This window comes from Erpetoichthys calabaricus, chromosome 6, assembly GCF_900747795.2.
Source record: "Erpetoichthys calabaricus chromosome 6, fErpCal1.3, whole genome shotgun sequence".
NCBI lineage: Eukaryota > Metazoa > Chordata > Cladistia > Polypteriformes > Polypteridae > Erpetoichthys > Erpetoichthys calabaricus.
In genome coordinates this window covers 208,266,624-208,293,840 of record NC_041399.2, presented here as the reverse complement: position 1 = coordinate 208,293,840, position 27,217 = coordinate 208,266,624, and the positions used below count along the sequence as shown (strand labels likewise).

Sequence of the window (27,217 nt, the reverse complement as noted above, 5' to 3'; positions counted from 1 at the left end):
TTTGGGACTCCATGAGCAACACAAAGTCAAACCAGCAGTACCCAAGGATTTTCCAGAGAGACACAAATGAAGGAGTCCAGTCTCCATCTCAGGTCACTGGATAGCGTCCATGTCTCACAACCATATAGCAAGACAGGAAGCACTAGAACTCTAAAGACTTGGACCTTCGTCCTTTTGCAGATATCGGGAGCGCCACACCCCCCTTTCCAGTGACCTCATGACCCCCCATTCTCTCACAATCCGTCTACTGACTTCATAGGAAGAGTCACCAGAGATGTGAATGTCACTGCCAAGGTAAGTAAACCTCTCAACAAGGTCAACACTCTCTCCGCAAACATACACACTGCTGGTGGCCGTGCCCAAGAGGTCATTAAAGGCCTGGTGTTGGTTTTTATCAGGTTGGTTTTTACACAGAGGTTCTGTCTCCACTCTGCACAGCACTCACAGTACCAGTGTACAGGCCGGCCATGATATCCATCAACCTCAAGGGGATCCCGCAAACCCTCAGGTTGTCCCACAGGGCACCTCGATCGACCGAGTCGAATGCTTTACAAAAATCGACAAAGGCTGCAAAGAAACTCTGCCGATATTTGCGTTTGCGCTTCATGAGAACCCTCAGTTCCAGGATGAGGTCGATGGTAGACTTCTTAGGCATAAAACCAAACTGTTCCGGTCTCTGGTAGGTGAGCAAGTGATCACAGATCCTATTGAGAATGACCCTAGCAAGGATCTTACCCGGCACAGAGAGCAGTGTTATCCTCCTGTAGTTGCTGCAATCCAGGCGATCACCCTTCCCTTTCCAGATAGGGATGACAAGTCTCGTTTTCCAGTCAGTTGGGATGATGCCGGTCTCCCAAATGGAAGCAAAGATTGCTTGCAATGCCAGGAGGACAGCCTTACCACCAGCCTGGAGAAGTTCACCCCAGGATACCACAGATCCCAGCAGCCTTTCCCCCACTTCAGCTGGTTCATCACCTGTGCCATCTCAGTGAGATTGGGTGATTCACAGCTAATTGGTGGATCAGCCTCAAGGACCGTGGACCCAGAGATATCCAATGTCCCAGCCGGAGGATCAGCTTTGAACAACTGCTCAAAGTAGCCAGCCCAGCGGGTCACAACTGCAGTGTCATCCGTAAGGACCGTTCCATCAACCGCCCAGACTGCGACTCTCCGAGGATCAGATTCAGATGTGCGTAATGCTTCGATTCCTCTGTAAGCAGGACGTGGGTCCCTAGGCCACAGATGGTATGTCAGTTGCTCACAGATTCCTCTAACAAATACCTCTTTATCTGCCTGCAGAGCCCTCACAGCCGTCCTTCTCAGTTCCCGGTACAGACCAGAGTTGCCATTGAGCCGTGCGCTGCGACTCCTCTCGATGATATCCAGGGTGCCCTGTGAGATGTTTCATCTCTATTGTACACCTGATTTAATATTCAAATGCTGTTTTTGTGTTTATTTCATCTGTAGTTATTGTTTCCGGAGTGGATTATTTAGTTTCTCTCTGTCATTGTGTATTGTGTTTTGTGGGTGGCTCCATAAGGGGTGGGGCCACCTGGCCATCACCTCAAAGTACTGCCCCCAGTCCTGTAAAGGCAGAGTGCTTTGTGGCTCTGAAGTTGGTGACTTCTTGGGTCTTTTGCTGTGCTTGGTGCTTCTTTGTGATTTCTCTGGATTTTGACCAGTTTGTGCTGGTTTTTAACTTTGCTTCTATCAGTATTGGGACTGCTTTGCTTTGGATGGGTTTTGTGTTAAAGGCAATTCCATTTTCAGGGTTCCCACACATCCTGGAAAACCTGAAAATTTTGAGGGTTATTTTCCAGTCATTGAAATGACCTGGAAACTGATCGAAATGGCCAAATGTCCTGGAAATAATCTTCCTTGTCCTGGAATTTTATTTCTGTTTTCGCTTTTTAATTTTTCTGTTTGAAACAGCTTGCTGTTCGTAAGTCTAGATATGATGACAGCTGAGCTAGGTCGTGGCCTCTGCTGCGCAATGTCTCCACCTACTGAGACATGTATAGGCAATTATATTTATAAATGATTCTTTGACTGGTGGCTCATTTGATGGAGTATTGCCAAAGCCCCTCTTGCAGCATTGCAGAAATGCCAGGATGCAATATGTCCAATACCTTGATGATGAAAAAAAGAAGAAAAAGGAAACTGAAAATGACAAGCAAAGAGAAGAGCTCCGCTCTGAAATCACAAAAGTGGCAGCAAAGAGACAGAAAATAATCACTAGCATTGAGGCAATGCAAGAAGAAGCAGATGCAATGGCAGAGAAGGCTGAGAGAAAGCAGGACTTTACACTGCTCACAAAATCTAATGCCTATCGTAAAAGTGTTGCTGGAAAAAAGAAAGAGGTCATCGGTCTGGATGCAGTTTTATCAGACCTCAAGGAGCAACACCAGCATTGTTTCTAAACCTAGGCCTACACCAGATGCCTTTTTCATAGGTTACACTACAGTGACTTATAGATTGTTTGTTTTCCAATATACTGGAGTTCAGGCTCTTATCCTTTGTTCCTAGTATTCTTTCTAGTTTAACCAAGTTTTCAACTCAGGAATTGATGGCAAGGCTATCATGATTTAAAATGGATGTTTTTTGCTTCTTTTCCCACAAAGATAAGTTCTTTATTATAATCTTTGTCGTTGACTTATGCAAATTCTACAGCTGCTGTATTCCCAGTAAAGCTACCAGTTGAAAGTTAACTCTGACTTTGTTTTGTTGCGTGCCAATTGTTGCATATATTAGTGTTATAGGCATCATACACATGATATAGGCAATAAATTGGCTTTATGCAGTTTTGTTTAATACAAACATTGTACATAAATTTATTTGATACAAACAATGACATAATATGTAATATGCAAGTAACTTTTACTGAAATTAGGTCACTATGGTAGCCTATTTCATGGTGTGATCAACAGCTCTATACTGAACATTATGGAATTGCTCAGTATATGTCAGTGTTTGGATAGTTTTCCACAATCCAAGAGGCATTTATTTCTTTAAAAGAGTTTTGCAGTTTAAAACAGTGTGTAACAAAAAGAGGTCAAACAACTCCATTATACATCAGTGCATTAATTGGTGTTGCCTTTATGTAATTTAGCATATCGGTGACACTAAGTCCCTGCGTAATCAAAGAGAAATTAAAATGGCGTTAAGCCTGCGACTAAAGTATATGACTGTATGACCAGATCCTGTCATGAATTTCCGGAAAAAGCTCCTGGAAATGTCCTGGAAAATGATTCCTTAAAAAGAGTGGGAACCCTGCATTTTGCCTTTTTGTGCCCGCAAGCATTTTCTGAAAATAAACCTTATTTATTTTTAAAGATTCAATGTGTGCCCCATCAGGCCGTCAGGCTCACAAAATGGTTAATTTCATCCCCCAGGGTCTTGCAATGCTGGTTACATATTGTTAAGAGCTTTTGTTTTTTTCCTAAGTGTTTATTGAAGGGTGTGGCAGAAGTGCTGAGGTCCAGGGCTCCGTAGGCATCGGGGCGCCCCCTGGCAGTGACCACGGGCCCCTACAGGGCTGAGCTTCAAACATCTCTACCCGTGGTCCCCAAAGCCACCAGGGCGGTCGTGGTCCTCTTGCGCGTACCGGCTGGTTACCACCCCCAGCTGCATGCCACTAATATACTCTATATACAGTGGGTATAGGAAAGATTCCCCCCTTTGAAATATTCCCATTGTTTTTACTTTACAGCCTTAAATGAAAACACAAACCAATATTTTTTCCAGCTTTACTTACTCAATGCAATCTATAACATCCAAGTGAAAGATATCTCAGCTACAGTTCAGAAGAATTTTTAAAAAATCAAATAGAAGAAATCCTGAGATTAATAAAGGATCCCCCCAAACCTCAATCAGGTGTCAGTGCCCACCATTTCCATTGCGGTTACTGGTTTCCTTCCACTTGTGATCAATTGTAATGAGTGTGATTAGTGAAGTTCTTCCTGGACCATTCATTCCCTTCCTTGGTAGTGCAACTGACAGCAAACAACTGACTGTGGGTGGCAATCAACTTTCAGAAGATCTCAGAGTTGTGGACAGACATAAGGCAGGAGATGGAGACAACAAAATCTCAAAGGCTTTCTCAATCCCAAGGAGCTCAGTAAAGTCCATGATAAAGAAGTGGGAAGTGTTTGGTAATACTAGGACCCTCCGTGGACCCTCCAAACTGGATGGAAGAGCATGGAGGAAACTGGTAAGAGAGGCTACCGAGAGGCCAATGGCCACTTTGAAGGAGTTACAGGATTTGATGGCACAGAGTGGTCATTAATGGTGTGCATGTGACAACAATTTCACAAGTGCTCCACAATTGTGACTTGTTCTGGAGGGTCACACTTCTCAAGAAAGGCCACATGAAGGCTCGTTTGAGCTTTGCCAGAATGCACCTTGAAGATTCTGATGTCGAGTGGAAAAAGGTCTTATGGTCAGATGAGACCAAAATCAAACTATTTGGCCTCAACACCAAACGGTACACCAATGCAGCTCACCATCCACAACACACCATACCTACAGTAAAGCATGGAGGGGGCAGCACCCTGTTGTGGGGGGTCTGGGGCTCTTGTTAGGGTAGAAGGATAAAATGGATGGGGCAAACTACTTGAGGAAAACCTGCTACCCTCTGTCAGAAAGTTGAAGATGGGCAGACCCGAAGCACAAAGCAAAATTGACCACACAGTGGCTGATGGAGAAAAAAGTGAATGTCCTGGTGTGGCCAGTCAGAGTCCAGACCTAAATCACACTGAAAATCTGTGGAAAGATGTGAAGATAGCAGACCACCAACACTCACCATCCAATGTGACCAAACTTGAACAGTTCAATTGTAAAGAAGAGTGGGGGGCAAATATTACTAGGTGTGCAAAGCTGATAGAGAATAATCCCACCAGACTCAAGGTGGGTCAATAAAATGACACTGAAATTGGGGGGAGGGGGGGGGGGGGGTTCATCCTTTATTAATCTTAGTAGGTCTTGTTTTTGATTTTTTATAATTTTTCTGAACTGTAGCTGTCATATCTTTTACTTGGATGTTATAGGGTGGCATTGAGTAAGTAAAGCTAGGAAGAAATATCAGTTTGAATGTGTTATTATTTAAGGGTGTAAAGCAAAAAAATGGGAAAATTTCGAGGGGGGGGCATTCTTTTGTATACCCACTGTACATTCTCTGTCTTGTGTTTTATTTTTTTTAGTGTCTAAGGTTGTGTGTATGTCGATTATGTAACTGATAACTGGAATGTCACCAAAACCAGAGTCAGATTCCTTGTATGTGTGCATACTTGGCTAATAAATCTGATTCTGATTCTGATCACTAGCTGGGCTTTAATGGTTCCCCCCCCACCCATTGTGGACATTTCTGAGAATTTTTTTGGGGACTCTGAATGCTGAGGAGCCCCAAGTTCACGACAGGCATAAGGCAGCCACTATGAGGGTTCATCAAACGTCATCCATTCTGCTTCTGTTTCCACTCCATGACCCATCGTGATGAAGACTTAACGGCTGAAGCTCATTTGAAATTTTCTTGTACTTTTTCATGTGTACTGTCAGCATTTTTTTCTTGTCATTTAACGTGTTATTATTCAGTTCACTGTGATCTGCTCCAACATATGTACTCCCACCAGGAAACCAAGTCACTGGTACTTGTGAGAGTTTCCAATTTACACAATGATGGGTTTTCTAGGAAATTAAAAAAAAACACCTTTCCATTTAGCTTTGACATTGTGTTATAATTAATTTGAAATCTGTGGGATGGCTTGGTGTTGCTGTCATCTTACTTCACTCTCCTGTGGCTCCTATGGTGTGATGTGTGATGCATGAATGGTCTTTGTGTCTTTATGTTGGTTTCTTCCCACAGCCTGTGCCATCAGTAGCAGGTGCACAGTGGGCTCTGAGAGTAGTCAGACCCCTTCACTGTCTGCACACTTTATCGTGTTGTAGACTTCATTTGAAAGGGATGCATTTATGTTTTTGCCCATCAATCCACGCTCAATAACCCATCATGACAAAGCGAAGACATGTTTTCAGAATGGTTTGCAAATTTATTAAAATTCATAACCCGAAATTTCTCATTCTTATACAGTACACAGTGTGCTCAGGTGCTTCCTGTTTGCTTTAATCCTCCTTCAGATGTTTCTACAACTTGCTTGTCCAATTGTGAATGTACTGGCCGTCATTTAGAAAGGTGCACGTGTACCTGTTGTGGACACCAGGGAGCGCTGCAGCTCCCCAAACTCCTAACGCAAACAGGCTCAGACACCACAGTGAAAAGCAGAAGAGTCGTTTAGTGTGGGAAACTCTTCTTGAGCAAGCATTTCCCACCACAGCCACAAGTATGAGTAATACATAATTATAACTTCTTTCTTTCTTTCTTTCTTTCTTTCTTTCTTTCTTTCTTTCTTTCTTTCTTTCTTTAGTGCCCTATCTATCTATCTATCTATCTATCTATCTATCTATCTATCTATCTATCTATCTATCTATCTATCTATTGTGGAAAATCAGCCCTGACACAGACAGGCAGATACCAACAGTTCCAAACCCACAACACGTTTATTTACAATTATTTACAAAAGTCCAGTCTCGCACACAACCCAGTGCCCCTGCACCACACACCTTCAAGTCCGGGCTTCTCCAAAGTCCTGTCTTCACCGCCTCCACTCCTCTCCTCCGAGCTTCGTCCTCTTCCACCCAACTCCAGCTGAGGACTGGAGGGAGGCGGCCCCTTTTATTCCCACCCGGATGTGCTCCAGGTGCCTCCTGATGAGCTTTCTTCAGCACTTCCGCACCCAGAAGCACTCTGGGTATCCCTGGTAATACTTCCGCCAGCACCTCCGGGTGTGGTGGAAGTACTGACGTCCAGGGCTTCACAGTCTTCTTGGTGTGCCCCGTGGTGACCACGGGCCCCTATAGGGTTGAGCTTCCAAACTCAGTTCCCGTGGCCACCATACAAACCAGGGCAGCTGCCCTCTCGTGGTCCGGGGGAGGCGTAGTTCCTCTCCCGATCCTTGTAGGCATCCCGGCTGCCCACCACACTGTCTAGTGTCTATCTATCTATCTATCTATCTATCTATCTATCTATCTATCTATCTATCTATCTATCTATCTATCTATCTATCTATCTATCTATCTATCTATCTATCTATCTATCTATCTATCTATCATATAGTGCCTTTCACATGTTCTCCCTATGTCTGTGTAGGTTTTCTCCTGATGCTCCGTTTTCCTCCCAGTGTCCAATGACATGCATATTAGGTGAATTGGTGACACTTAATTGGGCCGAGTGTGTGTGTGTTTGGTGTGTGAAGATGTGTTTGTTCACCCACTTATGAATTGGCGTCCTGTCCAGGGTTTGTTCCTGCCTTGCTCCTCATGATAGCTGGGATAGGCTCCAGCACTCCCTGTGACCCTGGTCTGGATTAGGGGGTTAGTTAAATGACACAACCTTCTTGCAGGGTTCCCATTAATGGACAGCCTGCCATGAACAGCAATTTTCAGTTACATTACTCTGTGTTTGTGACTCACATTGATATGAAAGACACTATATAATAGATAGACAGACAGATATGAAAGCAAAATGTGAAAGAAGTGAGGGGGTCTGAATATTTTGTGAATCCACTGTAGCAGATTTCTTAATAAACACTCACACTAAATATGTTGTAGTTTCCTAAGGCAGAAATCAGGGGTGGAGTGGTGGCTCTGAGGCTAAGGATCTGTGCTGGTATCCAGAAGGTTGCCGGTTCGAATCCCTGTCACTGCCAAAAGAGAGGCCCTTGAGCAAGACCCTTAACCTGTAATTGCTCGAGGGGCGCTGTACAATGGCTGACCCTGCGCGCTGACCTCAAGGGGTATGTGAAAACTAACAAATTCCTAATACAAGAAATTGTATAAGGCAAAATAAAGAGCAAAAAAAAAAATCCCAGATATAGAGTTTGAATCCAAAGCCGGTCACTGATGCCCACCACCTCAAATCCACACAACAAGGCACACTGTTAAGATTACTTGTGTCCTGTTCTGTGTATTGTATTGTATTGTATTGACCCTCCTATTTTTTAACACCCACTGCAGGCCCAACCTACCTGGAGAGGGGTCTCTCTTCAAATTGTATTTCCCAAGGTTTTTTCCATTTTTTGGAGAGTTTTTCCTTGTCTTTATAGAGAGTGAAGGCTGGTGACAGGGCCCGTTAAAGCCCATTGCGGCACTTCTTGTGTGATTTTTGGGCTCTATTAAAATCAATGGTATTCTATGTTTCCACTCGTTTCCCAGTGTCTACCGCTACAGGATGGCACACTCCCATTCTCCTGCTCTGTCGACAGCTGTTTTGCTTCTCCCTGAGTTGGCATTTAATTAAATCTGAAATTAATAGGTTCATCAAGAGGATTGCGGACTCCCAGGAATACAAAATATTATCAGAGAAACAAAAGCCTCAGTAAAGCCGTGGGCTTTGTGACTAATTCCACCGCAGGTGATTGACAGATGAACGTTGACGGTGTCTGCGCTGAAGCCTCCTAGTGCCACCCCAGATGGGTTCTTTTTTTAAAAGGGGCACCTGCCAACCACTGACAGACCGCGTACTCCATTTGTTGCAGGGAGCCACTTTTTTTATTTGTGCCAGTGCAGTGGCACAGTGGGTAGTGGTGTTGAAACCTTGAGGGGTCCGCTTGTTCTTCATGTGTTTCTCCAGAGAGCCCACAATCCATGTCGTTGTTATGAACGTGTGTGTGTTTGAGTGTGCCTATCAGTATATTTTTCTGTTATAGAGCACTTCTCATACCTAAAGTCATGTGAAAAAGAAAGTACCCCCTGTGAAGGCCAGGGGGATCACCTGATACTACCAGCCCACCACTAATGGGCGACACCACCAGTTCAGTCCAACACAAGGCCTTTTATTCAGGGAATGGCACCCTGACCTGGAGCAGCCTCCGAGGACTGATACCAACTCGGTCCCTTTGCTCCAGAGCCTTACAGCCTCCTTCCTTCTCCACAGGTGAGCTTCCCAAGTGTTGTCTTCTGACTCTGTCAGTTCGGCTGGATCCTTTCTCACCCACTGTGGAAAAACCCAGTATGTCACATCTTTCAGGTTTTCAGCAAATTGAGAAAATGAAGTCGCCCCTATAATTAACGACCTCTAGATTTAATTTTTCCTGAGCTTCACGTACACAAAATTGTTTGTTTTTCACAAATCAACAGCCCCTGCCATTTAAATCACCCAGTTGCAGCATTTAAATCACATGATCATCATCCGACTTTTTCATTGGTAGGTGGCCTTTCCTCATTGGTCAGTGGACCTGCTAGTTTTGTTGTCTTGCAGTATGTAAAATATGGTGTACATACCAGCTTCTTCCATTGTGCTATGACCACAATGAAGACATATTTGGCCATCACCACTACCTTATAACATCAGGAAAGACCCAGGAACTCCAAAAACTAAAAAAAAACTTAATTTTGAAAAAAAAAGGCAGCTACGCGGTTATTCCGTTGATTGTACACTCTTGACAGAGATACGAGCAGAGCTGTTGAAGAGCCTCTCACCAGCAGTGATGACGAAGTGAACCCGTCTTCAGTCACTGAAATTGAAACAGACAGTGAAAACGAACGCGACTCTGATGAATCCAAAACTGACCCTCACTCAGTATTTGCATCATTATTATACTTTATTTTACACTTCTGACTGTGTACTTAGAGTGTGTTGTATGTTTTACGGTAAAAAAATAAATAAAACTCAGGGGGAGGAGCCTATCGTCTGTGGGGGAGGAGCGAAAGCTTTCAATTTGTCAACAATTTTGATCTCCAGTTTTTGACAGGTTTCGACGTATTAGGGTCCCCTGATAGTGAAAACATTGATATCTTGATGATGGGTGTGTGTGTGTCTGTCTTTGTGTGTGTGTGTGTGTGTGTGTGTGTCACAGTTTCTTGAGGACGTTACCTGCTAAGTAACCACCTAAATAATCAGATCGAGATTGACTTGCCCCCCCCAATCCCCCCCCCACCTGGGGGTGTGCTTCATGCTCACCATGTCGCGTCTCTGCTGCTTGCGTTGTGAAGGGGGGGGGGGCTGAATGCACGCTAAGAACAGATCAGCTGCTGGCTGTCTGCTAGCTGCTACCGAGCTGCGTTATCTGCATGTTGCACTGCACGTCGATCATTTAAAAGCATGTACAGCAGCTCTCCTTTATGTTAAAAGTGTCTCCGAGAAATTGTTTGGAAGTAGGGAGTGACGTGATGATCATGTCTCGACCCCAAATTTTTTTATATAATAGATATATATATATATATTATATTTATATATCCATCCATTCATTATCCAGCCCGCTTATCCTAACTACAGGGTCACGGGGCTCTGCTGGAGCCAATCCCACAGGACACAAGGCAGGAAACAAACCCCAGACAGGGCGCCAGCTACCCACAGAGCACCCCCCCACACACACCAAGCACACACTAGGGACAATTTAGGATCACCAATGCACCTAACCTGCATGTCTTTGAACTGTGGGAGGAAACCCACGCAGACACGGGGAGAACATGCAAACTCTACGCAGCGCTACCACTGCGCCCCATATTTATTTATACAGTATATATAAGCGAAACCTAAAAACTCATCTTTTTAGAAAGTCATTTTGTTAAAGTATTTTATAGACTCTTCTGTTCTTTTTTTATTTTATTATTCTATTTTTACTCTGTAGCACTTTGGGATTGCTAAAATATAAAGTGCAATATAAATAAAATTTATTATTATTATTATTATTATATATAATATATCCATCCATTCTCTTCCGCTTATCCAAGGTCAGGTCACGGGGGCAGCAGCTTGAGCAGAGATGCCCAGACTTCCCTCTCCCCGGCCACTTCTTCTAGCTCTTCCGGGGCAATCCCGAGGCATTCCCAGGCCAGCCAAGAGACATAGTCCCTCCAGCGTGTCCTGGGCCTCCTCCCGGTTAGACGTGCCTGGAACACCTCACCAGGGAGGCGTCCAGGAGGCATCCTGATCAGATGCCCGAGCCACCTTATCTGACTCCTCTCGATGCGGAGGAGCAGCGGCTCTACTCTGAGCCCCTCCCGGATGACTGAGCTTCTCACCCTATCTTTAAGGGAGATATATATATATAATATAATTTTGTCAAAGAAGAGACAAGTGAGCCACAAAAAGAGTTGGGGCAGCCATGCACGTATTGTTTCCTGGCTGCAAAAGACTTAGGTGTTGTGTACAATTGAGTACAGATTTGACTCCAGAACAGAACTGTCTTGATGAGGCAAAGATGGCGGTTTTAAAGCAGAGGATAGGACGTGACGTCATCGGGGCCAGAACCGGAAATGACATCATCAGGCCCGGAACCAGAAGTGACCTCATCTGGGTCAGAACCAGAAGTAGCGTCATCAGGGCAGGAAATGGAAGTGACGTCCTCAGAACCAGGTGGAATTTCCTGTAATCGGTCTGTAATCCACCCCCTGGTCTGGCGTGGAAGTACCCTCATTCAGGCCCTTTAACTGCCTCCCATGTGCACGTGTGTGACAATATATACATACTGTATATACAGGTGTGTATACACTTGACTTGAGCATTCCTAGTTTTCCTCCTCTTTCTTTCTCTGTACGTTTATCATTCGTGTGCTCAGAAGTTAATGCGCCTGCTTCTTCCTGAGCATCTTTTCTTTTCTCCACCCTAGCGGCCTGCTTCTTCACTTCTTTCATCTGCATCTTTTTGCATTAAAACTGATTAAGTCCGTGTTTGTGTTGCAATTACTTAGTACGTTTTCTTTATTTTTTTCACTTAATCTTGCACTTAAGTCTCAAGTCTGCCTCAAGAATAATTTAGGGATAAGAACGGCGCCCGTATGTGTGCTCCACATGGCCTCCCTGCTGGCCACTGCCCAGAGTTGATTCAACAATAAAATAATATAAGAATGAAAAGAGGCATAACCTTGGAGGTCAATCATCACCCCAAAAGCGGACAGTAGACGTCATGTAGTATATGTGTACCAAATTTCAGGTCAATAGTTCAAACGGTTTGTGAGCTACAGGTGATTTAAAATCCTGGACAGACAAACAAACAGCCACAGTAGCGTATTATATAGAAAGATATATACAGTATATATATATATATATATATATATTGTGGGGAACAGCCCGGACACAGACAGGGAGACATGTTGGTTTCACCACACACACGTTTATTATACATTATATTTACAGTTCAAGTGCACAATCCCAGTGCCGCAGCACCAATCACCCCTTGAGTCCTTGGCCACAACACAATGCTTCGTACTGTCTCTGGTCCGCCTTCACTTCTCTCCTCTTAGCTCCGTCTTTCTCCTCCCGACTCTTGCCCCTGACTGGAGCGAGGCGGCCCCTCTTATACGTCCCGGATGGACTCCAGGTGCATCCTGAGGAGCTTCTGTAGCCACACCCCTGTGTGGCGGAAGCTCTGGCGGTGCATCCGGAAGTCCCCCGGGTGTCCCCAATCCTCTTCCCCCCAGCACTTCCGGGTGTGGCGGAAGTGCTGAGGTCCAGGGCTCCCAAGGCATCGGGGCGCCCCCTGGCGGTGACCACGGGCCCCTTCAGGGTAGAGATTCCAAGCTCTGTACCCGTGGCCCCCACAGCAACCAGGGAGGACGCCCCCTCGTGTTCTGGAGGAGGCACAAGCCCTCCTCCGGTCCTCCTGGGTATCCCGTCCGGGCATCAACCCCAGCCGGGTGCCACGATATATATATATATATATATAACTGTAGGGCAACCGGTGCACGCGCCGTGGAATTTTCTAGGGGCGCCGCGAAAACTTTTGTAAAATATTTAAAATTGCTAGTGTTTTTGAACTTTTGGTTGATTAAAAAGATAATGTTGAAAAAAATATTTTATGTAGGAAAAACATAACGGTTAATCAGATTGTTGAATAAACGAATGTATTTATATTGAATGCAAGTTAAAATTTTCGCTGTTCACCTTTCATCATAATATCAACACCAGCGGTGTCAAAAATACATCTTGTGAGACTGAAAAAGTCTCGTTGTTAGAAGATCTCGCTCACTGTACGGATACAGAAATGAAGTCTAAGAAACGCAAGAGACTTCAAATGATCGATAAGGAAATGCGCGTTTGTCTTTCGAAAATTGATCCTCGCTTCAATCTCATGTGCTGAAAAACAATCTCAATGTTCACATTAATTAAAGATTTATCCTTTGATTCCTTTATTAATAAAATGTCTTTCAAACTTGTAAAATTAACTGTTTTTATTGGTGATTGTCCATAGATTGTGTCGTCACGACTTTATTTATGGGCAGTCCCTCAGGTGCGCCGCGAAAGAAAATTTTTGGACTTAGTGCGCCGCAACTCGAAAAAGGTTGCCTTTCACTGATATAAATATATATAATATAAATATACAAACAGGACACCAGGGGATGCTGCAGCTCCCCAAACCCCCAACACAAATAGGCATGGACACAAGGTAAGGGCACGGGTACAAATCTCATTGCTAAGGCATTTTATTAATATAAGGACATTAATTCACCTGGCAGTACAGATATTGTAGAAGTACATAAATGATTGTGCAATCTGTACAAAGGACCTTGGGAAAGGTGCTATATAAAATTTCAAGGACACTGAATCAAATGTCACCACCGAGTCATCGTGTTTCTCTGAGCTCTTCGATTCAACTGTTTGCACTGAAATTGTAGGAGAATGGCAATGATTGTGCAGTCTGTTAAAAGAACCTTGGGAAAGGCGCCATATGGTACAGGTACAAACCTCACTTCTGAGTCGTTGGGTTACTATGGGCACTTCAAATCACTTGGTTGGGTTTATATTGTAGAAGTACAAAAATGATTGTGCAGTCTGTGCAAAGGGCCTTGGGAAAGGTGCTATAAAAAATGTCAAGGACACAGATGTGAACTTTACCACAAAGTTACTGTGTAACAACGAGTGTTTTATTTCACCGAGATGTGCGCAAATTGTTAAGAGTGTGGAAATGATTGTGCTGTCTGTGCAAAGGACCTTGGGAAAGGCGCTATATAAGATTCAGACTCCCCCCCCCCCCGACTCTCTTGGTGACCCCGAGTGTGTGCCACTTTACCTGCCTGTGTAAATATGGCAACAATTCTTCTCCAGCTCTATATTTGTACTGTGCCATGTGACTGAGAGTGCCATAGGAGGGCACTATATGAATGATAATTTTGTCTCTTTTTAATTTTAAATGTATAATTTGCTTCACTGCGGTGGGTTGGCACCCTGCCTGGGATTGGTTCCTGCCTTGTGCCCTGTGTTGGCTGGGATTGGCTCCAGCAGACCCCTGTGACCCTGTGTTCGGATTCAGCGGGTTGGAAAATGGATGGATGGATGGATGGATGGAATTTGCTTCAAGATGAGTTTAAACGGCTTTACCCTTGTTTTTTTGTTTCTAATTTTATTTTATGATTTTATTCTTTTTCTAGAGCCAGCCAAGAGCAATCTGCGTGTGACATCAGCAGAGGATGCTGATCACCTCCTCAAGAAGCAGGGTGTCGCCAACGGGAGCAGCCGCACTTCAAATGCCAGAGCAGCCCGTCACATCCCACGAAGACACACCGTTGGGGGTCCTCGCAGCTCCAAGGAGATTTTAGGAATGCAGCCCTCTGACATGGACAGGAAGAGGGAGGCCTTTCTGGAGCACTTGAAGCAGAAGTACCCTCACCATGCGTCTGCCATCATGGGTCACCAGGAGAGGCTTCGGGAGCAGGTAGAGGATGTGTTCCACTTGTTCCGCTTGTTTTCTTTTTTTGGGGATTTGGTATATACCAGGGGTTTATGACACATTGATGTTAGTGTCTGGGGATGAAACATGGCATTCTGGGAAAAACTTGCAGATTAGCTGAACCCAAGTCAATATGGCGGTGCGTACCAAAGTCTGACAACATACATACTGTACATAAATTGAAAATCCTGTGTGACGGGTGGGCACGGCCATTACCCGGCTGGGGTGCCAGCTGGATGGAAAGACCGGGGGGGAGAGAGCATCCACAAGGCACTACCTTCTCCGGGATGCTACAGGTCAGGCCCCCTTGGGCGGCTATAGTACCACAGATTCCTGCAGGGCATTCTGGGACTTGGAGTTTGGCGCAGCACATGGGGGCCACCAGGGGGAGCTGTAGAACGCTACTTTGGGTTTCCATTACACCTGGGGGTGATTCCAGTTAATCCTGATGAACAACCTTGAGCACTCCCAGGTGTAACATATAAAAGGAGCCGCCTCACTCCATTCGGGGAGCCAGGGATGAAGCTTGCCAATGGAGGAGTGGAGGCAAAAAGGAGGGAAAGAAAAGAAGGGACTGTGTCTATCTGTGTGTGTGGTGCTTTGTACTGTGGGGAGCAAAAGAAAAACGTGGGCTGTGCTGGGACTCGTGTCTCTGCCTGTCTGTCTGTGTCGGGCTGGAGCGCCCCCTTGTGGTTTACACACCTGATTAATCCAAAGTAGGCCTTAGTTCAAGGCGCTATATAAAGCTGCTACGTCAAGCATATTGCGACAGCATCTCGTTGGGATTCAGATAGGGGCTTTGCCTTGGTCGTTCCAGAACCCTCCATTTCTTTTCTTTTTCAGCCCATTCCTTGGTGAATTTGCTGGTATGTTTAGGGTCATTGCCGTGTTGTAAGGGTCCACCTTTGGTTGAGCGTCAATCTTCCAACAGATGGCTTCACGCTCTTCTAGAATGTTCCCTTCATTGTCCTTCCACCTTGAGCTGCTCAAATGCCAATATCAAAAAAAAACAAAAACAAAAAGTGTCATGGAGTTATGGATGGTCGAGATGTGCCGTAACTTGGAGTCAATTTTCATGTCGGTCATGTTTTATAAATCCCTACTTTTTTGTTTGAAGGGGCTCATGCGACTTTCTGAGTATAAGCCTGGTCTTCTCCCAAGTTGTTCGTGTGCTAATTTTATTCTTGTCCTGATGTTCTTTCTGATTTCCTCCTGACAACCGGGCAGTTTGAAATTGTGACAGGTGGTCACAGCCGTTACCCTGCCGAGACGCCAGCCAGGACCGGAGGACAGGACCTCTATGGGGCCCTACCTTCACCGGAAAACTTGAGGGCAGCCCCCCTGGGCAGCTGTGGCACCACGGATTCCCGCAGGGCAGGCCGGGAGTTGGAGTTTGGCACAGCCCTGTTGGGTTCTGTGGGGGGCCGCCAGGGGGAGCTGCAGAGCCCTACCTTGGGAGTGATCCCAAATCTCAGAACAATTATAATTCATCAACCCCAGTCTCTGTCGCTTATCCTCAGCTAAGCACTTAGACTGCCTCCCATGTGCACGTGTCTGACAATATACACATATATAAATACACTAGGGGACTTAGCCCCCTGCTCACTTCGCTCGCCAACCTCCGGGCTGGCACTACACGCTAGTTTCTTTGCAGTTCAGCCGCTCACGTATGGGGATGCAGATGTACAATTTAAACAGATTATTTTCATGGGAATTGTTACATATGTGTAATAGAAATTTTTGTGAATTTCCCCTTGGGATTAATAAAGTATCTATCTATCTATCTATCTATCTATCTATCTATCTATCTATCTATCTATCTATCTATCTATCTATCTATCTATAATTTCGCCAACTCACAGTGAATTGAACTCCTGACTGCATCCTGAATTCAAACCTGGAATGCTGGATCTGTGAAGCAGAAGCGCTAACCACTGCGCCACCATGACCCTCTCAGGGTGATCATTCACACACTCCATTTCTTTATCTGCACTATTCCGTGTTTATTTTATGCAGCCACGTTTTTTGACTCGGTCTGCCAACCCCTCCAACCCACAGCAAGTAATGAAAACGCAAATTGTGAGCAACTGGGCCCCAGCAACTCCAAAACCATCTGGCAGCGGCGCAACTGTTTTATGGGGGACCGTGTGAAGTGCGCACGTCTCTTTGAATTCACTCACGACTTTTTGCTTTTATGGACCTGCAGTGGGTTTTCGTGCATATTTTTATGGACATGGTTCTTTCAATTAAAGCGTGTCTGGAGAGCTCATCTGGTTTTGTAGTAGACAAGCGAAGGCTATAAATGGATGTCAAGATATTAAAATCCCCTTTCAGCACCCCCACCATTATGACGCGAACAGCACATGTTTAACGCAGAGCCAGAGACCTCGTAAAACTGAACTCTTACTCTCTCTGTCTTGAATTAAAATGTGACGCGGTGAGAATTGTTACCCCCATTGGGAGCCATTAGAACAATTGGTTACGAGACGTCATGTCGCTATCCCTCACCTGACAGCTTTAACAACAATAATCATAATAATAATAATAACAATAATTCTTTACATTAATATGGCACTTTTCTTGCTACTCAGAGTGCTTTAAGTGGTGAGTGGGGGAGCAACATCAACTACCACTAATGTGCAGCACCCACCTGGATGGTGCAACGGCAGACATTTTGTGCCAGTATGCCCACCACACATGAGGTAGAGACTGGGAATGATTAGGGGGCCAGAATGACCAGGCCGTGGTGGGCAATATAACCAGGCTTATAAGGCTTTTTGGGCTGGTGATATCAGGTAAAGTGCCACATTTAATTGGGTAGCGCTGCTGCCTCGCAGTTAGGAGACCCGGGTTCGCTTGTGGAGTTTGCATGTTCTCCCCGTATCTGTGTGGGTTTCCTCCGGGTGCTCTGGTTTCCTCCCACAGTCCAAAGACATGCAGGTCAGGTGGACTGGCGATGTGCTTGGTGTGTGTGTGTGTGTGTGTGCACCCTGCGGTGGGTTGGTGCCCTGCCCGGGATTGGTTTCTGCCTTGCGCCCTGTGTTGGCTGGGATTGGCTCCAGCAGACCCCCGTGACCCTGTGTTTGGATTCAGCGGGTTGGAAAATGGATGGATGGATGGATTAGTAACAATAATAATTCTTTATATTGTGGAAGTCCAAGAAGGAGAACAGGCATCCCGAACAGTCCAGCCAGAGTGGAAGAACAGACAGGTTGGCCAGCTAGACGAAGAAACAACTCTGTCCCCAGCCAGAATAATATGATGCTTGGAGCAGCGGAAGCTGGAAGTTGCTAGCAGTTCCATTTCCTATGCAGCAAGTGGCAGTGGGACGCCCACAGGGGTGCTTGGGAGAGGAGTCCAGAAGTGTAACCCTCTTGGGGTTCCTGGGTGCTGGTAGAGGGCGCTGTCAGGAGAAGACCTCTCTACTTTCCATATGACCCGTAAGTGCTTGCAAGTGGACACACTGTGACACCGGATGCCCACCACTTCACATTAGAGAGTAGGCAACATTAGAGGCAGCAGGCAACATTCTTGGAGGAAGGAAGGAACAAGAACTTGATTGTATTTTGGTTTGCTTATTGATATTTGCACAAGTGATTTTTGTGAGGCTGCTTTGGGAAAATAACTATCTTTTATTTAAACCCAGAATCATGTTGGACATTACTGTGTAAAAGGTTTGGGGATCAGTGGTGCCCCCTGGTGGGTTAAAAAAAATCTGTGTTTGTGTATATAAAGTTTATATACTACTAGACATTAAGCCCGTTACAATAACGGGCGCTAGAACAGTAGTCCATAAACATTAGTAGGAACAGTCTATATTAAATGGCAAGGGACCTTTTACCTCATTAAATTTTTCCTGTAAAATGCCTGTAATTTTCTGTGACCCTAATACTGGCTTTGCTGTCCGTAATATGTGTTTAATTTTCTGTCACAACAGTGGGCAGTCAGCAGATTCTCCCCAGCAACTGATGTAATGTGCGCGAAAATAAATCTACTTTTAAAAGTCATTGTATTGTAATATCATGAAAATTCGTATATTTAGGAAAACCCCTTCAACGACTGACACTTTACACTTTACCGGGTCAAGCTTCTTAATCGCAAATCTGACATCCTCAGAGTGAACACTTGCACAACAATGGGGAAGCTGGTCTCCGCGTCTCAGTACCCGATTGGATTTTTCGTGTTTTATGTTTTAGGTCTTACCTCATTTACCGAAATCTGATTGGATCTGCCACGCGATATTTTATAGGTCCCTCCCTCTCTGTCTTGTGTGACGCGTCAGGCGGCCTTTGAAGTATCGCACCGTACCCCGTGCATGCGCACTTCACCAGAAGACACACACACACGGAAACTTGACGCACACAGGGGTTTTATTAAAGAGGATATGTATATCCATCCATCCATCCATTTCCTAACCTGCTGGTATATATGGAGATATATATATATATATATATATATATATATATATATATATATAGATATAGATATAGATAGATATATATATATATATCTCTATCTATCTATCTATCTATCTATCTATCTATCTATCTATCTATCTATCTATCTATCTATCTATCTATTATATATATATAAACATGAAATGCACTATATAATAGATAGACACGAAAGGCTGGATAATAATAGATAGATATGAAAGGCACTATATAAAAGATAAATAGACAGACATTAAAGGTACTATATAATTGATATAGATTGACAAGATAGGCATTATATAATTGATAGATAAATATATAAATAGACATGAAAGACACTATATAATTGATAGATAGATAGAAAGGTCTTTTTGCTGAAACTACAATGGAAGGAGAAATCCAGCTAGCACTAGCGGTCACTCTTGTCCTTGTTCACTTACCAGAAAGGTGGTCACCAATCACACATAGATAGATAGATAGATATATAGATAGATTAGATAGGTAGATAGACATGAAAGGCATTATGTAATAGATAGATTGACAGACATGAAAGGCACTATATACAGTTTGACATCCGTGGCAGAGTGACGGGCGCTGAGCGGGCTCCTGTCAATCATGGAGAATCCACTGCATCCACTAAACAGGATCATCTCCAGACAGAGGAGCAGCTTCAGCGACAGACTGTTGTCACTGTCCTGCTCCACTGACACACTGAGGAGATCGTTCCTCCCCCACCCTATACGATTCTTCAATTCCACCGGGGGGATAAACGTTAACATTATCAAATGTATTGACTGTTATACCTGCATTTTTATCACTCTTTGATATTGTTTTTTTTATCAGTATGCTGCTGCTGGAGTATGTGAATTTCCCCTTGGGATTAATAAAGTATCTATCTATCTATCTATCTATCTATCTATCTATCTATCTATCTATCTATCTATCTATCTATCTATCTATCTATCTATCTATCTATCTATCTATCTATCTATCTATCTATCTATCAAATAGATAGATACGAGCTGTATATACCCGGCGTTGCCCGGGGCAGAAGTAACCTAATCGGTCAAACACTTACATATATACCAAAGTAAACCTAATCGGTGAAACAGTTACATATATAAAAAAAGCGAACCTAATCGGATAAACAGCTTCATATATACAGAAGCGAACCTAATCGGACAAACAGCTAATCTATATACATAAGCAAACCTAATTGGTCAAACAGTTACATAAATACAAAAGCAAACCTAATCGATGAAACAGCTTCATATATACAGAATCGAACCTAATTGGTCAAACAGTTATGCATGTGCAGAATGATTTTACAAAGATTATGCGTGTTAACAATCATTAAAAAGAAAAGATTGAGGAACTCTTCTTCTATATGTGATGAAGCCACTAATAACACAGATTTTTTTCAGGACCCAGCTGTTTCATAACTAAACTACTGCCACCCCAAAGTAATGCCTAATAGTGGTTTTAGGGGTAGCTGTGGAATAAAAAGGGTGTTTTTTAGTCAGTAAGAATCTGACACTACCCTTCAGTACGGGCTGAAGGGTGCCTATGTAAGGTTTTACATCCTTCCCGTATGGAAAAAAAAACATAGTAAACTTTTTTTTTGATCATTATAGATAATCTCAGTCAAATCGAAGTACGCATTCTCAATTTATTTTTATCTAATTTTTACTTTTTCACAAAGCCATCCCATGCCAATTTGTATGAATAAACTTTTGCTACAGAGTTAGCAAAAGTTTATTCATGCACATATTTTAATACGGATAATCTATCTCTAATCAAGGTTCTCATTTTCATTCTAATTTAAAATAAAAATAGATACTCATTTTTTTCTTCTGTTTTAGAAAAACCAATCTATGCCACCTACGTCTTCGTCAAGTCAGCTTCATCACATATAGAAGAAGAGTTCCTCAATCTTTTCTTTTTAATGATTGTTAACACGCATAATCTTTGTAAAATCATTCTGCACATGCATAACTGTTTGACCAATTAGGTTCGATTCTGTATATATGAAGCTGTTTCATCGATTAGGTTTGCTTTTGTATTTATGTAATTATTTGACCAATTAGGTTTGCTTATGTATATAGATTAGCTGTTTGTCCGATTAGGTTCGCTTCTGTATATATGAAGCTGTTTATCCGATTAGGTTCGCTTTTTTTATATATGTAACTGTTTCACTGATTAGGTTTACTTTGGTATATATGTAAGTGTTTGACCGATTAGGTTACTTCTGCCCCGGGCAACACCGGGTATATACAGCTCGTATACATATACACACATACATGCAGTTTTAATAACACAGAAATCAATATAAACATTAACATCATTATCATATGAGAATATGAAGTAATATATAAGAAGCACATTTCATATAAATATAAATTATTAAACAGTAAAATCTTCTTCTGTAATTTGCTACCGTGGCAATTTGTGTGTCTGTCCAGGATTTTAAATGACCTGTAGCTCGCAAACCGTTGCACCTATACACTTGAAATGTGGTACACATATAGTACGTCACGTCTACTATCCGCTTTATGGGTGATGATTGTTTTAGTCTTTTTATCTTTATTTTATTTTATTGTACAATCAAGACGTATCTGCGCACAGCAGGGCAGCCGTGGGCGGATGCGTATGGTGTATTCACTCGATGTTATCGTGCATTGCGCTGTCAGTGGTATTTTGATAAAAGAATTTGAACAACATATAAGAAGCGTATAAATTATTAAACAGTAAAACATTAACATTTAAGAAGTAAAGTTACATTAAGTACTACTGCTGTGCCTTCGGGTATACCTCATTTTTTGTTTGCCCATTACATGTTTAAATGTATACATTTTTTGGTGCACCTACCCGAGAACACGCGACATATAACCGAGCGTGGGAGAAGCATGGATTTTAAACACGCGTTGAGTTGATCTGCTGGTCTCCCTCGTGGAATAACTGGTAATGTTTGACTAAAATCTACAGCGAGTAAAACGACATTAGCTCCTATTTTTTTTTTACGATCTCTGAGATGTTGCTTTTTTCGGTTCAAGGCTTCATAAGCTCTTTTATGTTGTATGGTGTACTTATCCCAAACCATCATCTTTGAATGTTGCAAGACTTTCGCCTTGTATGTAGATCGGGGTAATTACATTCATTACATTCCTAGTCTGAATCACAATGTGATTGTATGGGTGGTTACCTGGCACTGTAGGGTTGCCACCCGTCCTTTAAAATACGGAATCGTGCCGCGTTTGATAATGAAATTGCGCGTCCCGTTTTGAATCAATACTGGACGGGATTTATCCCGTATTTTTTTTATCATTTTTTTTTTAAAGCAGCGTCTCATGCAAATCATCCCACACGCATTTTATGAAGATGCCTCCTTTCCTACTTTTGATTGGGTAATACTTGATGTCATCGTTAGTTTGATTGGTGTTTTTAATTGTCCAGTGAGTAGGGCGTGTCTTTCAACCGTAAGCAGATTTTTTGCACTGGTATCACTGACCTCGACGACGGCGACGTTATACGTCAAAAATAAATTATGATAAATGACGATTTTAGCGATACTTTATTACGACGGCGGCTACATAGACACGATCAAATAAAAACAAAAAAATCAAATAATCATTCTACATTTTTCAAAACGTCGAAAAAACGACGGAATGAAAAAAAGGCCCACCCGACGACCCACCCATTCCATTTTTATATATATAGATATAATTCCTTTCCTGTCTATCTATCTAACAGAAAGATAGATAGATAGATAGATAGATAGATAGATAGATAGATAGATAGATAGATAGATAGATAGATAGATAGAAAAGGCACTATATGACATATAGACGCATAGATAGATTGATGGTAGTGTACATGCTGCAACCACCTTAATAAAAGGATAAATGTCTGTGTGCCTGTCTGGTTGCTATGTTTTTATCATTCCAACAGATGCCACACAAACATTACAAACATTGTAGTTAGGCATTTTATTCTGGGTTGGACATGGCATTTTATTCCTACAAATGTTTGTGATGTGCCACCTTTTGGAATGACAAATGCAGTGCATAGATAGATAGATAGATAGATAGATAGATAGATAGATAGATAGATAGATAGATATTTTATTAATCCCCAAGGGAAAATTCACAATGTTATTAGTCCATGCTTTACAAATTATATTCCAATAGGTGGTCCACTGCAAACATTAATGCTGAGTAACTCTAAATTTATGTTCCCTAAATTATAAGGCAGTTAAATATTATAATCAGAACACTGACATTTCAGCTAATGAGTAGATATCCGCCTTGTTCCGAAGCCACATCTTTGGCTGTTTGTAGGATTTCTAAATATATGAAGAACTTCTAAAGCTCCCAGGTAATGGGTGACAAGAAGTAAATAGTTAAAAATGACATGCGGCTCCTGGAAATGATAAAGCAGCCTGCACTAAGATGGTATTTCAGCTCTCCATAGCACAATTATGCTTTGCTCTAATTCTCATCCTATAATCGCAGAGTGGCCGTGTAAATTCCCTTAATGGTGGAGAAGAAGGGTGGCATTACAGCTTAAATATCAAAGCTGCTTATGAGTGACTTACGTGATCGGCAGACCCTCTGTAGATAAAAGCCAGTGGACTGGGAGGGGTTCTCAACCTTTGATGCTGGAGTGTGAGCTGAGAGCTCCTCGAGTTCAACTGTAAAGAGAGTAAAAACCCACCGCAAACTGACCTTCAGATTTACAAAGCTGTCCATGTTGTGCCTCCCCCCCTCCCCAAAAAAACCCTGTAGATCTGGGATTGGACAAAAATGCACAGATAGAAAAGAGCAGGAAATGTATGTGCAAATGTTTAAAGAGTTAAGATAATGTGAGGTTTTTGAAAGAAAGACAAATGAAGTGATGGCATTAGGACCAATTCACACTGTAAATATCCAGTGTTTGCCATTTTCTAGTGTTTCTCATGCAGTTTTCATGTGTTTTTCAAGCACTTTTCCCAGCGTTTTCAAATAAAAATGTCTTGACATTATTTTCCATTTTATACATTGTGAGGTGTTGTGGTGTTTCCAGAATGTCTTCTATGACTTTTTAGTTCTTTTAATCCAGAAGTCACAGTGCTGAAGAGTAGGTGCCATCGGCATTGTGAGCAGTGCTGGACCTTCATTTTTGGGGCCCTGAGACTTCAACTGTTATGCTGGGCCTCATCTCACTCAGTAATGAGGTCTGGGTAATGACAGTTAACTTTCTCAGTGGAGTTGTTCCATCACAGAAATGATGTGAAATTATGTGAATTATTATCCATCACCATACATTTTTTTAAATTTAACTACTACACCTTGGATTTTTGCTGCCATTGCATCATCCAGATGGGTGGTACACATTGATGATGGCTGAAGTGGCTCCCCTCTTGCTGTCTTGTTGTGGCTTCTCTCCAACTGTTTCAGCAGAGTCTATTGATACGCATTTAACCAATTTGCCGTGTAACCGATTGACAATTTTGGTGCTAATTCGTTTGACTTCATTGTTTCTCGGTGCTAGGATTGCCTGTGTACTCATTTCTTCAGTTGATAATCCTTCGGGATGAAATTCTTCAATAAGATTTGGACATAATACGTCTTCTTTAATTGGGAACTTAAAGTGAGGAAAACGTAAAAATTTATAAGAGCTGAGAGAGCAAGAACTGTGTCTGACAAAAGCATTCACACGAATGAAAGGTGAGAGGACCGCGGGTATAATAATAATAATCTCATGGCCAAAGTCTTGACTTGCGGGACTTGAGATTATCTCTTTGAAAAAAGTCTCGTCTCGTCCCAGGATTTTTTTATATTATATATATATATATATATATATATATATATATATATATATATATATATACATATATATATATATATATATATATATATATATATATATACATATACATATATATATATATATATATATATATATACATATATATATATATATATATATATACATATATATATATATATATATATATATATATATATATATATATATATATATATATATATATGGTTGAAATAGTTTACTGTCAAATAAATGCAAAGAGTACACGACACGTGTTTCGCCCTCATTCTGGGCTCATCAGGTGTACACACTCCAATGCACTCCCTCTCGGGAATCGAACCTCGGACGTCAGCGCCAGAGGCGATGCCCCTAACGTTGCGCCACGGCATGTGGTTCTACATGCTGTCAAATAAGAACGTTAGGGGCATCGCCTCTGGCGCTGACGTCCGAGGTTCGATTCCCGAACGTGTTGCGTACTCTTTGCATTTATTTGACAGTAAACTATTTCAACCATTCTATGATCTGCTCCTCACAAACTGAGGGCACCGTGGCGGATGTTAGCAGATTGCTGGCCAACCACAAGCGTTACCTGGTAGGTAACCACCCATACAATCAGATTGTGACACAGACTTCGAATGCCATGAATATATATATATATATATATATATATACTGTATATATATAATGTAGTACTAGGGTGTTGTACCGTGTTAGCCATTATGAATTTAGAGAAAAGCCTATTGTAATCTTTTTAGTTAGCCAATAAAAGGTGTCATTTTGTTTGGCTTCTCTATATATATACACACACACACACTGCCCGGCTCCCCACTCCGGATGTCACGCTTCCCCCTCCCCGCAACCCCCAGCCTCTGTCTTGGGTTAGTGTGAATATATTGCTCCAGCAAGCGAACTTTGATTCTTTGCACTATGATAGAAGTTGCAAAATCAACCAGAATGTTCAAGCAATTTCTAGAAAAAAACGCAATCTAAATCCATTAAGCAGTTCTCTCATGAAAAGCAGACAGACAGCTGTTGAATTTCATATATATATATATATATATATATATATATATATATATTTGCAGCTGGAGATCCACGAAGGGAGAAAAAATGAATCACGTATTATAAAGTAGTTTTTATTCCTGAGCTTTCAACCCCTACCAGGGGTCTTCATCAGAGGATAATGCTTAGACTTACAAGAATCAAAGGCAATATATAGCAACACATTAAGTTGGTGGGGGGTGGAGGTGGCTAAGTCCGTATGATCGGGGGGGGGGGGGGGGGGGGGGGGGGGTTTGTATAGTTTATTTATTATGTACATGTTCTTATTTATTATGTACATGTTCTTCTCTTCCATATATAGATATAGATATGGATTTATAATATACATATATACACACATACACATATGCACATATATATATATATATATATTTACACAGACACGCACACACACATATATATATATATATATATGCAGTGTCCACCTTATTTAAAGGATAGTCATCTCTCACTAGTTGCTGTGTCCTGTCATTCCAACAGATGCTGCATTACAAACATTTTTAGTTCTGCATTTTATTCCCACAAATGTTTGTGATGTGCCACCTGTTGGAATGACAAATGCAGTGTATGTTATTAGTCCATGCTTTACAAATTTATTCCAGTAGATGATGCACTGTAAACATTAATACTGAGTAGCTGAGTGAGGGCTGTGATCATTAGAATGCCTCAGACTTCGGGTCATTTTGCTTTTCGTGTCACGCCGTGTTTCCCAGAAAGCGGAGTGCTGTTTACATAACACAGGCAGGTGCAGCCCACATGCAGGCAATGGGCTGGGAAGGACAGAAGGAGGCACACAGAGAGGAGGAGAAAGAACTTAAATGGGAGTCTGGTGAAACAATGAGGGAAAAACACAATACTGAAGGGGGGGGGGGGTGGTAGAACGGCACCATGATAGTGCGGCCACTGTCCAACAGTTGACTTGATTGGTGAATTGTGATTGATGGAATGGCATCCCATTGAGAGAACACCACACAGACAGTGGTCAGCGTTCCACGAGTCGAACCCATGCACTCTGAGCTGTGAGGCCCTTAGTGTTAGGTCACATGGCCTGGAAGCCAAAACAGTTTGAAGGGAGACAGTGAAAGGCACTATATTGATTGTTACTGTTGACCAGCTGGGCACATTTGGTCATTTGTGTCTTGTTTTCAGTCCCACTTGTTTGTGCCATGATATAATGAACCCTAAAGGTTATATGTGT

General features: G+C 42.5%; 1 protein-coding gene across 1 annotated transcript in view; it reads left to right on the top strand.

Annotated features, from left to right (window-relative positions):
- The window catches only part of si:ch211-285f17.1 (sickle tail protein homolog), a 642,180-nt gene that overhangs the window by 371,516 nt on the left and 243,447 nt on the right, over positions 1-27,217 (top strand). Inside the window, exon 2 of the mRNA XM_051928956.1 lies at positions 14,421-14,704. Within this exon, the coding sequence (XP_051784916.1) occupies positions 14,421-14,704 (284 nt within the window). The remainder of the gene's footprint in view (positions 1-14,420; positions 14,705-27,217) is intronic.